The 13,942-nt window shown below is 42.2% G+C and overlaps 2 protein-coding genes across 4 annotated transcripts in view; one reads left to right on the forward strand and one right to left on the reverse strand.

The window, feature by feature from the left end:
- The window catches only part of GALNT11 (polypeptide N-acetylgalactosaminyltransferase 11), a 243,969-nt gene that overhangs the window by 163,432 nt on the left and 66,595 nt on the right, over positions 1 to 13,942 (reverse strand). The window lies entirely within an intron of this gene.
- The window catches only part of KMT2C (lysine methyltransferase 2C), a 143,986-nt gene that overhangs the window by 98,639 nt on the left and 31,405 nt on the right, over positions 1 to 13,942 (forward strand). For all 3 annotated transcript variants that reach the window (XM_082192087.1, XM_082192088.1, XM_082192089.1), the window contains 12 exons: positions 447 to 633; positions 2,303 to 2,401; positions 2,760 to 2,807; positions 5,505 to 5,642; positions 5,785 to 5,817; positions 5,903 to 6,028; positions 7,053 to 7,191; positions 7,426 to 7,640; positions 7,906 to 7,979; positions 8,815 to 8,997; positions 10,852 to 12,885; positions 13,582 to 13,886. In XM_082192087.1, coding sequence (XP_082048213.1) covers positions 447 to 633; positions 2,303 to 2,401; positions 2,760 to 2,807; positions 5,505 to 5,642; positions 5,785 to 5,817; positions 5,903 to 6,028; positions 7,053 to 7,191; positions 7,426 to 7,640; positions 7,906 to 7,979; positions 8,815 to 8,997; positions 10,852 to 12,885; positions 13,582 to 13,886 — 3,581 coding nt within the window. The remainder of the gene's footprint in view (positions 1 to 446; positions 634 to 2,302; positions 2,402 to 2,759; positions 2,808 to 5,504; positions 5,643 to 5,784; positions 5,818 to 5,902; positions 6,029 to 7,052; positions 7,192 to 7,425; positions 7,641 to 7,905; positions 7,980 to 8,814; positions 8,998 to 10,851; positions 12,886 to 13,581; positions 13,887 to 13,942) is intronic.

Raw genomic sequence — 13,942 nt, forward strand, 5'->3', positions numbered from 1 at the left:
ACCATATATTACCTAGTTTGTATGCTAAGATAGGTGAATTGAACCAAGTTCGTAGAAGAAAAGTTCCCCATCTACCCTTCTCTCTAGCAGCTGTCTATGTGCTCCAAAAAGCTTATCCAAGGGGCCAGGGGGCTTTCTGAACAACCTTGGATGGGCAAGGGGAGCTGTTGAGTGAGGGGAGAATTGCCCCAAATTGGAAATGTTTCTTCTTTTTACATAGGATACAAGTATATGAATAGGAAGTAAAGGGTGATGAATTAACTTCAAGAACTTTACATTAAAAAATAGTCATTTGTGTTGAGTTTAATTTTACTATGTTCTAGCCACAAAGTTAACATTAGAATGAACTAAATTGGGTGAACAATAGTTTTGTATGTAAAGAAATCAGTTTTTGGTTTTGTGTTCCAGTGCTCAAATGTGGGGAATGTGTTTGTTTTTCCTTGTAGGAAGCCTTCTTTGGAAAAGACCTCCTAGATACCAGTAGACAAAGAAAACCAAGTTTAGATAATTTATGTGAAGAGAGCCTTAACATTTCTTGCAAAGCAAATTTGAACACAAATTTCCTAGATCCATCTTCAGATCCACTTCTTAGCTCAACTTCCACTCCAGCTCCATCAAAATCTGGAATACAAGGTACACCGGCTTGTATGTTTTTGTTTCTTTTGGTAAGGGGTACTTGAAGAGCAGAGTTCTTAAAAGCAGGAATCTTGGGTGGATTGGTAGAAGGACAGTGGTTAGGGAAAGTATTTTGAATAATTTCCTTAGCTATCTTATTAATTAGTATTCTCAGTAAGTGTGTTCTCTACTGCTGAGTTATGGCCCTTCTGGCAGTTTACAGTTCCTATAGGTTTCCAACATTGTTGGAAAGGGTGGAATTGTACTCAAACCTGATAGCTATATTGTCTTGTCAGCAGATGGTAGCAATTGGACAGTGGCTCTTGAGTATACTCTCTCATTATAGTGACAAGAATCCCCCTGATTTACCAAAGAGCTCATGTTTCTGAAGCAGTTCAGAAAATTGCTGGAGTGCAGATGGTATAAAACCAAAGATTATGAAGCCTGGGCCAGAACAGCAGTGGCTGACATTACAGTCTATGTTTATTATATGGGGAAGGTGTTATATGGATCCAAGCTGTTTCGGCACGGGGGTGAGGAACATTTTTCAGCCGTAGGCCACTTTCTGGCACCTACATGCCAGTGGTGAGTAAGGCCCAAACGAAAGGGCATGGGCCTAAAGTACTGCAGGAGCTGGTGTGCCCACATAAATGTACTGCACACACCACATAATTCTGCTGCACACACATGCATATATGCAGGATCTCACTCTTTTTCACACATACACACAAATAGGCCTTATCAGTCTTAATTGCGAAAGAGGGTGATCCTCACAGAGACTGCATGGTTAACCCTTCCCTTCCTAGCTGCCCCCTTTGTGAAATCCATCCCCGCACCCATAGCAATTAGGCTTGAGTAAAGCCTTCCACTGGTACGGCTGTTTTCAAGCCTAATTACAGTGGAGGTTGTTTCCAGAAGAGGATCACAGCTGTGATTCCCTCCCCCCCCATGGCCCCCTGCACTGCAATTAAGCTTGGAAAAAGGATTCTATGGGCTCCAAATAGGAGGCTTTTTTTCAAGCCTAAAATCTGTAGGGATAGCTGGGGAGGAGGTGGGGTGCTGTGGGTGGGCTGTATCCTACCCATGGCCTGCCAGTTTCTTGCTCTGATTTAAGTCATTGTAGGCCAATTCCCAAAGTGTTAAATGGTGTTTCAACTGTTTACTTAGATTTGAGCTTTCTGTTTACAAAGAAACATTCAAGCCTCTTTTTCGTAAAGAGAAAATAAAAGAAAGGTATCTGATTGGAGAAACACATACTCAAAATAATACCTGTTTAAAAACCCTTGAGCTCAGAGCAAATGGATAAATAACATGGGGGGATCACAGTTGTTATGATTAAGGGCTTTTCCACACTGCCCTTTCTTCCACTCTTTCTAGGCAAGGACTGTGATATAAAGTGCTGTGTCCAAGTGCCCTCCATTTTTTATTGCTCCAGAGCTTTCCCCTGGGGTCAAAAACCCACTCTTTAAATTCCAATCAAAACAAATGTCAGTCCACTGAAAACCCAAATTGACATTTGCTCCAGTTTGGCTTTAAAGAAGGGTCATTGCGGAGAAAGCTCAGGGCAAAAAGACCAACCAAAACACACTCATATATGGAGCTTTAAAGCACAGACCTTTGCCTTGAAAGAGCAGAGTAAAAGGTAAATGTGGATAAATTCATTGTGTAAAGCACCTGTTTTCTGTAGGTACCTCGGATGACCCATTAGCTGCCCTTGTGCTGAGCACTGATGATGACATACTTGGAATTCTTTCTGATGATTTAGTGAAATCTGGGGATCATTCAGGTACATGTATATGTTTTTGTTGGTTTTGTGAAATTTGTCTTGATTTATAAAATCATCCTGTTCATGGTATTATGCAACTATTTATATATGTATTTGTTATACCATACGTATGCTTCAGCAAGCAAAGGACTCTTTCTTATTTCTTGCTTTGATCAATAAATCTGCACTTTATTTTACTTTGCACTTTATTGATGTGGGGATAACTTTTAAAAATCTTGTTGGTGTCTGGCATTCCCATGTACTATTTTAGCATGCAGCTGTATATACTTTTGGTTTATATTCTTTCTTGCTTTTTCAGCCTCTCCTTTTCTTTCTTTCTTGTTATAATCATCCATTTTATCTGGTTTGGATCTTGTAGGTCTTGATTTATGCACTTTCCAGGTTGAGAGCTCATCCTCCCCTTTTGGTAAGGAAATAAACAGTGGGTGATTCATGGTTAGAAGTAGTCATCTTTCCTAGTGGTTTCGGCTGATTTTTTATTTTTGCATGTGTATATATATTCCATGTCACTAAAAATGCTTTCATCTTTCACTATCTCTGTGTGCAGAGTCTTGTGCAATGTTAAATACCTGCCTGTGCAGTGCACCTAGTAGTGTTTCAGAATTTTGTTTTAAAATGTTGTGAATAACTGGATTTGTGTGTGTGCCTTTCACAGTACAAAGTAACACATTTCCTTCCTCCTGCACTATTTAAGTATGCTTTATAGAGCATCACAGTGATAGACTTCTTTTTAATTTAGTTTGTTGTATTATGAAAAGCATGAATAAAAAGTTAATATCAGTTTTTAATTTGGCCCTGGATAGACACTGCAACTTTGTCAAGCATAAAACACAAGGTTGGAGTCATTATTTTTAAAGATTATATAAGCTATTATGTCTTTAAGTATTATTTTTTGTAATGGCTTCAACACTGTATTTCCAAATATTTAAATTCATATACTGCTAAATATTGTAGTTACTAAGTGGTGAGTAAGTGCTATAAGTTAAGTGTGTTTATGATACTAACCCTTTTAAGTAACATTTGTATGTAGAATTCCAAGAATTCTATCATTCTTAGACTGGAAATTCTCAGCCACCTCATTCTAATCTCCTACACAACCACCACTCCCAATGCCTATATCACCCATTAGGAGAAACCCACAAGAAGACAGAGAGGTCATAAATAATCTAGATAACCTGGGCTTCAGATCCCCTTGAGACAAGTTGACTAAAACTCACTCAGTTGAGCCTCAGCAACCATGACCATGTGCTGCTTAGCAATATACTGGTGTTCACTAGCCAATCCAACATGAGGAAATACTTAGTTCCACCTCTCATTGGTGTGATGTGATAACAGGAACAAGTCTAGTATAATTATTAATCATTCAACAGAGCTTTTCCAAGTGGTTTAGGCCTTCTGCAGTTTGGCACAGTAGGACATGTGAACAAATCCTCAAAAGCATGCCTTGACATGTTTGCAAGGTTCTTCAAAGATAAGAGCCACTCACAACTGCCATGATTTGGATGCCACAGTTAATGCAGATCAGCCAAGGGAAGTGTCCAGGACACCTATTTCGTCCAGAGATAGCTTTGCTTTTTTCAGTGGGGAGGAAGGAGGTCCTGCGCAGGGGCAAATCATGTGGAAGGAGAAGAAGGTGGGAAACCCACCCTGTCCCACTCTATCTCCTCTCTCACACAACTTTGGGAGGCTCCAGTGGTCAGGGGTGTGTGGACTCTCTGGAACTCTTTGGGGTGTACTGAATAATATAAGCTGATCTCACAGTGCTTCATCCTGCTCACTGGCTCTTAGTCCTTTCCAGGCTCAATTCAAGATGACAATTTTGAACTTTAAGACCCTTTATAACTTAAAACAAGGGCTCCTGAATCTTTCTCCATCTAGACCTTACTCAAGGGCCCCTTACAAGTGAGATGGGCAAGTGGCCAAGGGAGAGAGAGGCCTTTACAATAGTAGCACCCCAGCTATGGATTGACCTCCCTAGGGACGGTCACCTACACCTGCCTTGGTGTCATTTTGGTGCCAGGCAAATATCTTTTTTTATTTTCCTATACTTTTTAATCTCTTTCAGCTTTCAGCTGTTTCTCTTCTCAGCAACTGGTTTTATGCTGTATTTGTACTTTCATAGTATCATTGTTACTGAATGTTAAATTGTTTTATTTCCTGTTGTGAGCTACCCTGAGAATATTATTACAAGGTGACCTATATAAATACTGTGAATAAATAATGTAAGTAAAAAAACACACACAAAACAGACAGAATCCAGATTTAGATCAGTTATGGAATAGATGAAGTACTACAGGTTCTAATATAGAGAAAGCAGTTCAGAGAGGAGATGGAGATATATTTTGAAGAGCCTGGAGGGAAGTCTCTCTTTTACTGTAATTGATGACAGACGCCTTTGCAGGAAGTTCAGAACCAGGAAGTGACTTGTGACAAAAAACTACTACTGTGTAATATATAGGAGAAAAGGCCAAGCAGAATGTTGTTTTTTGCTGAGCATCCCCAGCGCCACCCCCAGAGCCAAAGGTGGAAAGAGACACAATAATGTTTCTGGCAAACCACACCTATCATCTAAGGATAGCGCCTTGGGCAAAAGCCCCCAGTGTATTCTTGGCTCTCTTTGGCAAATGTTCTTTTTCACTAGAAAAGGTAGTCTTACAAAGAATCTTACAAAGAGGGTAGAGTCATCCATTTCTGCAGGCTATTTTTGTTTCACCAGATTTAGACACAATATTAAGTTCTCTGTAAATGTATCTATATCAGTTCTAAAGAAAATATTTCCTCCTTCAACTATTCCAGAGACAGTTTTGTAGTGTCCATAGGTTAACTCTTACCTGCTGATGAATATTTGCAAAGAAGCCTCTAATGTTAAATTAACCCAATCACTTGTTGGAATTGTTAAGTTCTTAATACCAGGAGAGGCTTATGATTCACGAAAATATTCAGTCAGGTTTGCAAAATCTTTGTTTCTTAGACCAAACGAGTTTTTTAGTTGGGTGTGTTATAGAAAAATATGCTTCAAATATATTTTCCAAGCAGTTGTTAAACTAGGCACCTCAGCTTATTGCTGGTCTTTTAGTTAAAACCATACTTTTCCTTCCATCAGCTGGACTAGATATTGGACCCATATCGGATGATCCATCCTCTATACCTCCACAAAGCGTCAGTCAGAGTTCACGGCCACTGAGTGAAGAACAGTTAGATAGAATCCTGAGCCCTGAACTGGACAAGATGGTCACAGATGGTAAATGTTTCTCTTATATCATTGGCTCATGAAGGATCTTCTTTTTAGATTTACTTCCTGCTTGGTTTTAATTAGTTGCAATTACCACAATTCACTGTACGTATATGTTTGCTAATGTTTCTGTTGATTTTACTTTGTTCAGGTGCAATTCTTGGCAAACTGTACAAGATTCCAGGTATGTTCTCTTGCTTTTTAGTATCATTTTATGAAGCTTACTAAATGCAACCGTACCTTATATACTCACATGCAGTGTTTTGCAGAGCTGGGAGGAAAGGATGTTGAAGACCTATTTACTGCTGTACTGAGCCCTTCAGCTACTCAGTCAACTCCTTTGCCACAACCCCCACCACCGCCACCTCCTCAACTCATGCATTTGCATAATCAAGGTTTGTTTATTATCTTTTTTTTTTTTGAAAAATATAAATGCAACTGCTAGCAATTCACACACAATTCAGTCATTGTCACCCAGTCTTGTGAAAACTAGAAGCTAGAGTATTGTTTTTGTAATTTTTTTATCAATAAAGTTATCCTATAAGGGTGGATATGTTTCTTTTGATACAGCCTGTCTCTTATCTACTAGGACAGTAGTGAACAACCTGTGGCCTGGCGGCTATATCCAGCCCTCTGGTTAGAGCAGGGCCACTCTATCTTTCTCTACGAAGTTGTATGTGTATGTGTGAGAGAGAGGTAGAAAGAGGAAGAAAAGGTGGCAGAAAACATTCTTCAGTGCTGCAAATTCCATCCACTTTTGTCTCTTCTCTTCCTTGCCCCACAGTCGCTCAGTTCCTGGTAAATTCTCCCTGAAGAAAGCCAGCCCTTGACAGATTCCCTGCCCCCGCTACTTCATTGGTTCCCACCCCTGTACTCAAGGATGCTTGGCCAACATCTTTTCAGCTCCTCCTGGCTCCAGCCAAGGAATAAGGAACATTATATGTTCCTGAAACCAAACATTGTCTCCTGTACAGCATCTCAGAACCCAGAAAACAATGCCAAAACAAGGCTTTAGTCTGCAAAATAGCATGATGTGAGAGGCAGAGTTATTTGAGCTTAGTCCCTGGATGTTATCTTCTTTCAAAGTCTTCAGAACAGAGTAAAATTTTTGAATGTTTAATATTTGGTGTATGCAGAAAATGTCCCTTCAAATGGTTTAGTTTAGTACTGTGAAATAGTGAAGCAGAGTTTTAGTTTGCTTTTCACATGCAAAGTACTACTATTACATTTTATTTTTCCTGACATAGAGTATTGGCTTTTGGATAGTAATCAGTTTTTTAATTATGATATTTTAGATTGTTGAAGTTATGGTGCTTTATGTTATTGTGAGCCACCTTGGGTGGGCTATGCCCTAAAAGCCCATATGTAAATAAATTGCTATAAATAAATATTATTTGTGTTTTCAACTTTTCTTTAAAGGAGAGAATGCATTTTCAAGAGTTCCACTTATAAATGGCCTAATTGGACCAAGCCCCCATCTCCCTCGTACAACTTTGGTTCCGGGAGGAGGTATAGGCTCATTTTCTACAATATCACAGCCACCATACACAGACACAAGGTGAGTAAAATGGAATAATTTGATATATCCTCTACTTCAGCATCGCTATAATGCTATTCATTGAACCTATAATGATGCTAACGAGTTGGGCTCTCTGATTTCTCTTCTTCCCGGGTTTTAGAGTAACCAAAATTATTAATAATTTTGAGGTGTTGCTATTTGTGTGTGTTTGTTGGAACAATGTATTTCCGTTTACTGAAATGAACAAATGCCTATTTTGCTTTGCTTTGCCAGGGATAAGAATACAGCATTTAATGCGGTGATGAATGATCCCACCAGTTCTTGGGTTCCTTCTGCTACACCACTGGATGGTGAAGGTGATACCATGTCTAACGCGCAGAGAAGCACTCTTAAGTGGGAAAAGGAAGAAGCACTTGGGGAAATGGCAACTGTAGCACCTGTTTTGTACACAAATATCAATTTTCCAAATCTAAAGGAGGAGTTCCCAGGTATGTTATAAATTGTAGAATCATAAATTGGAAGAAACCTTAAAAAATCTTATCTAATCCAACCTCTTGCCAGTACAGGAAGTCCACTGAGTTAAACCTTGCATTACAAATCTGTTAGGCACCAACCTTATTTCATAAAGTTCAACTTTTCTGAATTCTGAAAAAGGCAACAGTTTCATGTTTACTGTTTACTGATGCATTGATGATATTCCAAATCAATGCAAAATAACAAAATCTTACTCCCTTTTCTCCTCTGCATTCTCAGATTGGACTACAAGAGTGAAGCAAATTGCTAAATTGTGGAGGAAAGCAAGCTCACAAGAAAGAGCTCCATATGTGGTAATGAGTATTTGCCATTTTTGTTGAAACAGAAAAAAATGTTATGCCTCTGATTTCCATTAATTAGTCTAAAAGTATTTTAAGTTTTAAAACTGCTGTAAAGCACACTGCTTCTGCAAAGTGCATTTTACATACATGAATTTCAGTTAGTTTTCTTAATTTACTTTTTATGCATTTGGGGCCATACTTACTTTCTTCTGACTGCTGTTTTGCATCTCTAAAAACCTAGTGTTGAATTTGCACACTAAACTTTTAAAAAACTGACAGGATGATTTGATCCTCTGGAAAGTAAAGATCATGAACATCACCCGGAAATTAATTCCTATAGCTGTTTTTAAATGGTTAAATTGATTATATTATTAACTGAAATGATGTCTGTTGTTTTTTAATTTCCCATTTGCTCTGTTTACTGCTTACAGTGGTTAGCTTGATGTCTGATATTGTCCCAATTCTCTTCATATGTTTCATGAAATAGTGAAGCTGCTGTTGGTGCAAAACACATGGATAGGACTCTTTTTCTTGTACTGTTTTCTGTGTGTGTGTGTGTGTGTGTGTGTGTTTTGCTAACTGCACCTTTGATATGACATAGGTGTGTGTGTCTAGGAAGATTAGTAGTTCACAGGTACCATAAGACTCTTTGTTTTTGCTACAACAAACAAACATGGCTACCTTTCTGGAAATGTAACCGAGGGTGTCCTAGTTTCTTATTTCCTATGTGAAATTTATTCAAACCCTGTAAACCGTTTGTGGGTATTGTGTTGGTAATAAAGAATGGCATCACTTCCAATATCAGTCTAAACAAGTCTAAAAAATTACATGTGTGCTTGTTTTGCAGCAAAAAGCCCGAGATAATAGAGCTGCCTTGCGGATCAACAAAGTGCAGATGTCTAATGATTCCATGAAAAGGCAGCAGCAGCAGGATAGCATTGATCCAAGCTCTCGTATCGACACTGAACTCTTTAAGGACCCATTAAAGCAGAGGGAATCAGAGCATGAGCAGGAGTGGAAATTTAGACAGGTGTGTTGCATTTGGTCTTTGATTCCCCCTTTTGTCTAGTACAGCTGTAGAAAGAGCTGCCCTTAATTAACATCAGATGCTAGGAAAGGAAATAGTAGTTTATCATATACTTTGTATATGGGCTGTGTACAGCAAGTATAGGTAGCCTTTGAAGTGACATCTACATAATCCTAGCACCTTAACTGAGAATTCTCAATTTAAAGTAACAAAAAGTGGGGCTAAAATTAAACTTCCTCCATTTGCTACCGTTTTGTGACTGGCTCCATCCCTGTACCTCCTCTATGTAGACTGGTAGGCCTCAGTAAGTTTTAGGCCCCTCAAATTGGACCCGTGGTTAGAAAGTTTAAGAAGCCCCGCCATACTGCAAATGCCTGAAGAACTCAAAGCCATTTCATAGTTCAGCTTCTCGGTGAGGCACCACATGTGTAGAAGGTACTTCTCAAGTCATGAGCATTTGTAGAGGCTACTCGTAGCTATTACAAATGCATGGAGGATTATTTCCACATAGTGTTTCACAAGAAAGTTAGCAGGTTTCCCCCCACTAGTGAAATAAAATGTCATTTTGATAGTCAGTGCATTTAGCATATGTAGACCAATGTATTGTGAGCTGCATGCTATGTTAGCTCATGTGCCAAGCCACCATAGGGATAATTTTGTGTGATATAAGAAACTCAGAATAGGACCTTTAAAAATAAAGTTCACGAGCCTCTGGTACTTTCACCTTGGATGGAATGTCCAAGAAAGTTACCGTATTTTTCGCCCCATAAAACGCACCGGCCCATAGGACGCACCTAGTTTTTTTGGGGGGGGGGAATAAAGGAATTTTTTTTTATTTCCCCCCCCAGGTGCACTGCACTAATCCCGAAGTTTGGGGCATGCGGAGCTCAGCGCGCCCCAAGCTTCTGGATGCCGGCAAGCAGTCCGCTAGCCCTGGGAGAGCCGCGCGGCTCTCCCAGGGCTAGCGGACCGCTGCGCTAATCCCGAAGCTTGGGGCGTGCGGAGCTCAGCGCGCCCCAAGCTTCTGGTGCCGGCAAGCAGTCCGCTAGCCCTGGGAGAGCCGCGCGGCTCTCCCAGGGCTAGCGGAGCGCTGCGCTAATCCCGAAGCTTGGGCCGTGCGGAGTTCAGCGCGCCCCAAGCTTCTGGGTGCCAGCAAGCAGTTCGCTAGCCGTGGGAGAGCCGCGCGGCTCTCCCAGGGCTAGCGGACCGCTGCGCTAATCCCGAAGCTTGGGGCGTGCGGAGCTCAGCGCGCCCCAAGCTTCTGGTGCCGGCAAGCAGTCCGCTAGCCCTGGGAGAGCCGCGCGGCTCTCCCAGGCCTAGCAGAGCACTGCGCTAATCCTGAAGCTTGGGGCGTGCGGAGCTCAGCTCGCCCCAAGCTTCTGGGTGCAGGCAAGCTCTCCGCTAGCCCTGGGAGAGCTGGGTCTCTCACAGCTAGCGGATAGCTTCCTGAAGCCTGGAGAGCGAGAGGGGTCGGTGCACACCGATGCCTCTCACTCTCCAGGCTTCAGCGAAAGCCTGCATTCGCCCCATAAGACGCACACACATTTCCCCTTCATTTTTGGAGGGGAAAAAGTGTGTCTTATAGGGCGAAAAATACGGTATACAGTGTCCCTGTATCTTTTAACAGAGGTTGTCTTTCTTCTGCAAATTTAAGTATATATTCTCAGAGATCTGCACGTTTGATATTAGTCATCTGGAAGCCTGCATAAATAATATACATATTAGAAATAATTGCCTCCATATACTTAATTTGTTGGAACTTTTCAAATGACCTTAAAATGTCCTTATGAGTTCTTTACTATTGTTTGATTTCCTGATAGTTATAATGCAACCTGGTTTTTTCCTTTCCTGAAACAGCAAATGCGTCAGAAAAGTAAACAGCAAGCTAAAATTGAAGCAACTCAGAAACTTGAGCAAGTGAAAAATGAGCAGCAGCAACAGCAGCAACTGCAACAACAACTTGGGTCACAGCAGCTTTTGAACCAGTCAGGTTCAGACACACCTAGTAGTGGGATTCAAAGTCCTTTAACCCCTCAGACTGGCAATGGAAGTATGTCTCCTGCACAACAGACATTATATACAAAACAGGTTCCTGGTACCCCTACTTCTACACCTTCTGATGTTTTCTTAAAGCCACAGGCCCCACCTCCACCTGCGACACCAAATAGAATGCCTGTTCAAGATGCACATTGCCAGGCACCATCACAACAGATGTTTCCTCCTTGCTCCTCTACCAGACCACCTTCTCCTGTTGACCCTTATGCAAAAATGGTGGGAACTCCTAGGCCACCACCTGTTAACCAAAATCAAAACTTTGTCAGAATAAATTCTGTTACATCGGTAGATATCTGTCCACCCCCTTCACCCCTATCCAGGCCAGCTCCGGCATCTGAATCAACAGGGAGCAGGCCATCACCTGTCAGAGATTCATGTTCTTTGTCTCCAGTCAACAGTGACCCTTATGCAAAAGCTCCTGATACACCCAGGCCTACAATGGGAACGGAACCTTTCTCCAAACCTTTGGGAATATCAAGATCACCTTTAATTGCAGAACAACCAGGGAAAGGATCTTTATCAGTGGCAAACAGCGACCCCTTTGCTAAACCACCTCCAAGAACAGATGCGTTTCAAAGGCCCCGGATGTCTCCTGCTGACTCATATGCACGCCCACCATTGACTCCCATTCCTGCTGTTGAGGGAAGTCCTGGCCCATTTAAAACTCCAATGCGCCCAACTCAGTCCCCACAAGATCCGTACGCTTCAATGCCACCAACCCCACGGCGCATGTCTGTGGACCCCTACGATCGGCCTGTTTTGACACCAAGGCCAATAGATAGCTTTTCACACAATCCATCTAATGACCCATATAGTCAGCCTCCTCTGACTCCGCATCCAGCAATAAAAGAGACTTTTGCCCACCCACAAAGAGTAGTGCGAAACCAGGGTGATTCTTTTTCTCAGTCTGGAACTATTTCAAGGGCAGTTGCTCAGGACCCTTATGCCCAGCCTCCGGGTACTCCTCGGCCTGTTGCAGACCCCTACGCCCAGCCTCCGGGTACTCCTCGGCCTGTCTCAGACCCCTACGCCCAGTCTCCGGGTACCCCTCGGCCTGTCGCAGACCCCTACGCCCAGCCTCCGGGTACGCCTCGGCCTGTCGCGGACCCCTACGCCCAGCCTCCGGGTACTCCTCGGCCTGTCTCAGACCCCTACGCCCAGCCTCCGGGTACTCCTCGGCCAGTCACAGACCCCTACGCCCAGCCTCCGGGTACTCCTCGCCCCACTGCTGTTGACCCATACATGCATCAGCCACTCACACCAAGACCTGCACAGACTGGAGACTTATTTGCTCAGGTTTCAGCTAATCAAAGGCATTCTGATCCATATGCCCAACCGCCAGGTACACCAAGGCCGGTTAGTAGTGATCCATATTCTCAACCACCAGCAACACCAAGGCCTGGAATTCCAGAACCTTACAGTAGACCAGCCCTCATGTCAAATCGTGATCCTTATCTGCAGGCATCACAGAACAGGACCTTACCTGGGACATTTGTAAGGCCATCAGATCCGTGTTCTCAGCCTCCAAAGCTATTGGGACCTGCTGTGACAGATTCTTTTAGCCATGCTTCAACAGCACCACCTTGTGATCCTTATGATCAACCTCCAATGACTCCAAGACCTCAGCCAGAAACTTTTGGAACCGCTCAGCTTCCCCACGATGTTGCAGATCAGCCAAGATCTGGATCAGAGGGGAATTTGGGCTCATCTGCAAACTCTTCCATGAGCTTGCAGGGAAAACAGTTCCCCCAAGCTTCTCCTGGCCCAGTACCAACAGCTGGAGCAACAAATACACAGACCACAATGTCTCAGGCAGATGCAGAAAAAATAAGACAAGTGAGTTTACTCTTGAATAACGTGCTTGTGAAAACCATGAGATGCCAGAGTTGATAGAACTTATCAATTGTGGCTGTGTTGTATCAGTAAATCATTTCTTTTATACTATAAGATGCAGGTATTTTGTATTCTGTGGCAGTAGTCTTATCATCAGTATCAGGCCTTTAACACTGTCTGTATCCTAGTGAAACCACTTCAGGGTTTACTGGTGATTACAAAGCCCTGAACAACATAGAACCGAGATACCTGAAGGAACACGTATTCCTTTATTTTCCTTCCTCTGCTTTATTTTCCTTCCTCTGCCAGGGAGGCCCTTCTGTTTGTCCCATCTCTTGAGCGGTTCTCAGTTACACAAAATAGGATCTTCTCAATGGTGACACCCCAATTGTAGAATAATCTCCCCCTCGAGATAATGGCTGGTGCGGACATTGTTTAGTGTTTTTAGCACCAGCTAAAAGCTCATCTCTTCCTTCAGGCTTCTGATGCAGAGAGGGGAACTGATTTTGTGATATTAATACTGGAAGGAGATATGTGTTACTTATGTGCTTTTTCTATGTTCTTCTAATGTTTTATTTACTGTTTGTTCTGTTTTGATGTTTCATTATGTATATAACCTGTCCTGGGATTGCTTGCTGATAAAGGGTGGGATAAGAATGAAATAAATAAATGAGCTGAATTGTTTTTGTTCCCTGTCAGCGCCAGAAATTACGTGAGATTATTCTGCAGCAGCAGCAACAAAAGAAGAATGCCATCCGTCAAGAGAAAATGCCACAAGAGCCTACCATAGCACCTCATGGAGGATCTACTCAACCATGGCAGCAGCAAGAAAATCTGAACCAGATTTTTAACAGGCCGCCTCCTCCGTATCCTGGGAATATTAGGTCAGCCATTGTCCCTCCCAGCGGACTGAGGTTCACAGGTTTTCCCATCGATGGGCAGTTTAATAGACCCCAATTTCCAGGAGATATGGGTGGAATGGCAATGAGACCTCATGGAATTAGGTATACTTCTTGATTACTTCATCATAAAATATGTCATTGTTTAATAAATTTGCGGG

This window comes from Podarcis vaucheri, assembly GCF_965113315.1.
Source record: "Podarcis vaucheri genome assembly, chromosome: 12".
In the NCBI taxonomy this organism is placed as follows: Eukaryota; Metazoa; Chordata; class Lepidosauria; order Squamata; family Lacertidae; genus Podarcis; species Podarcis vaucheri.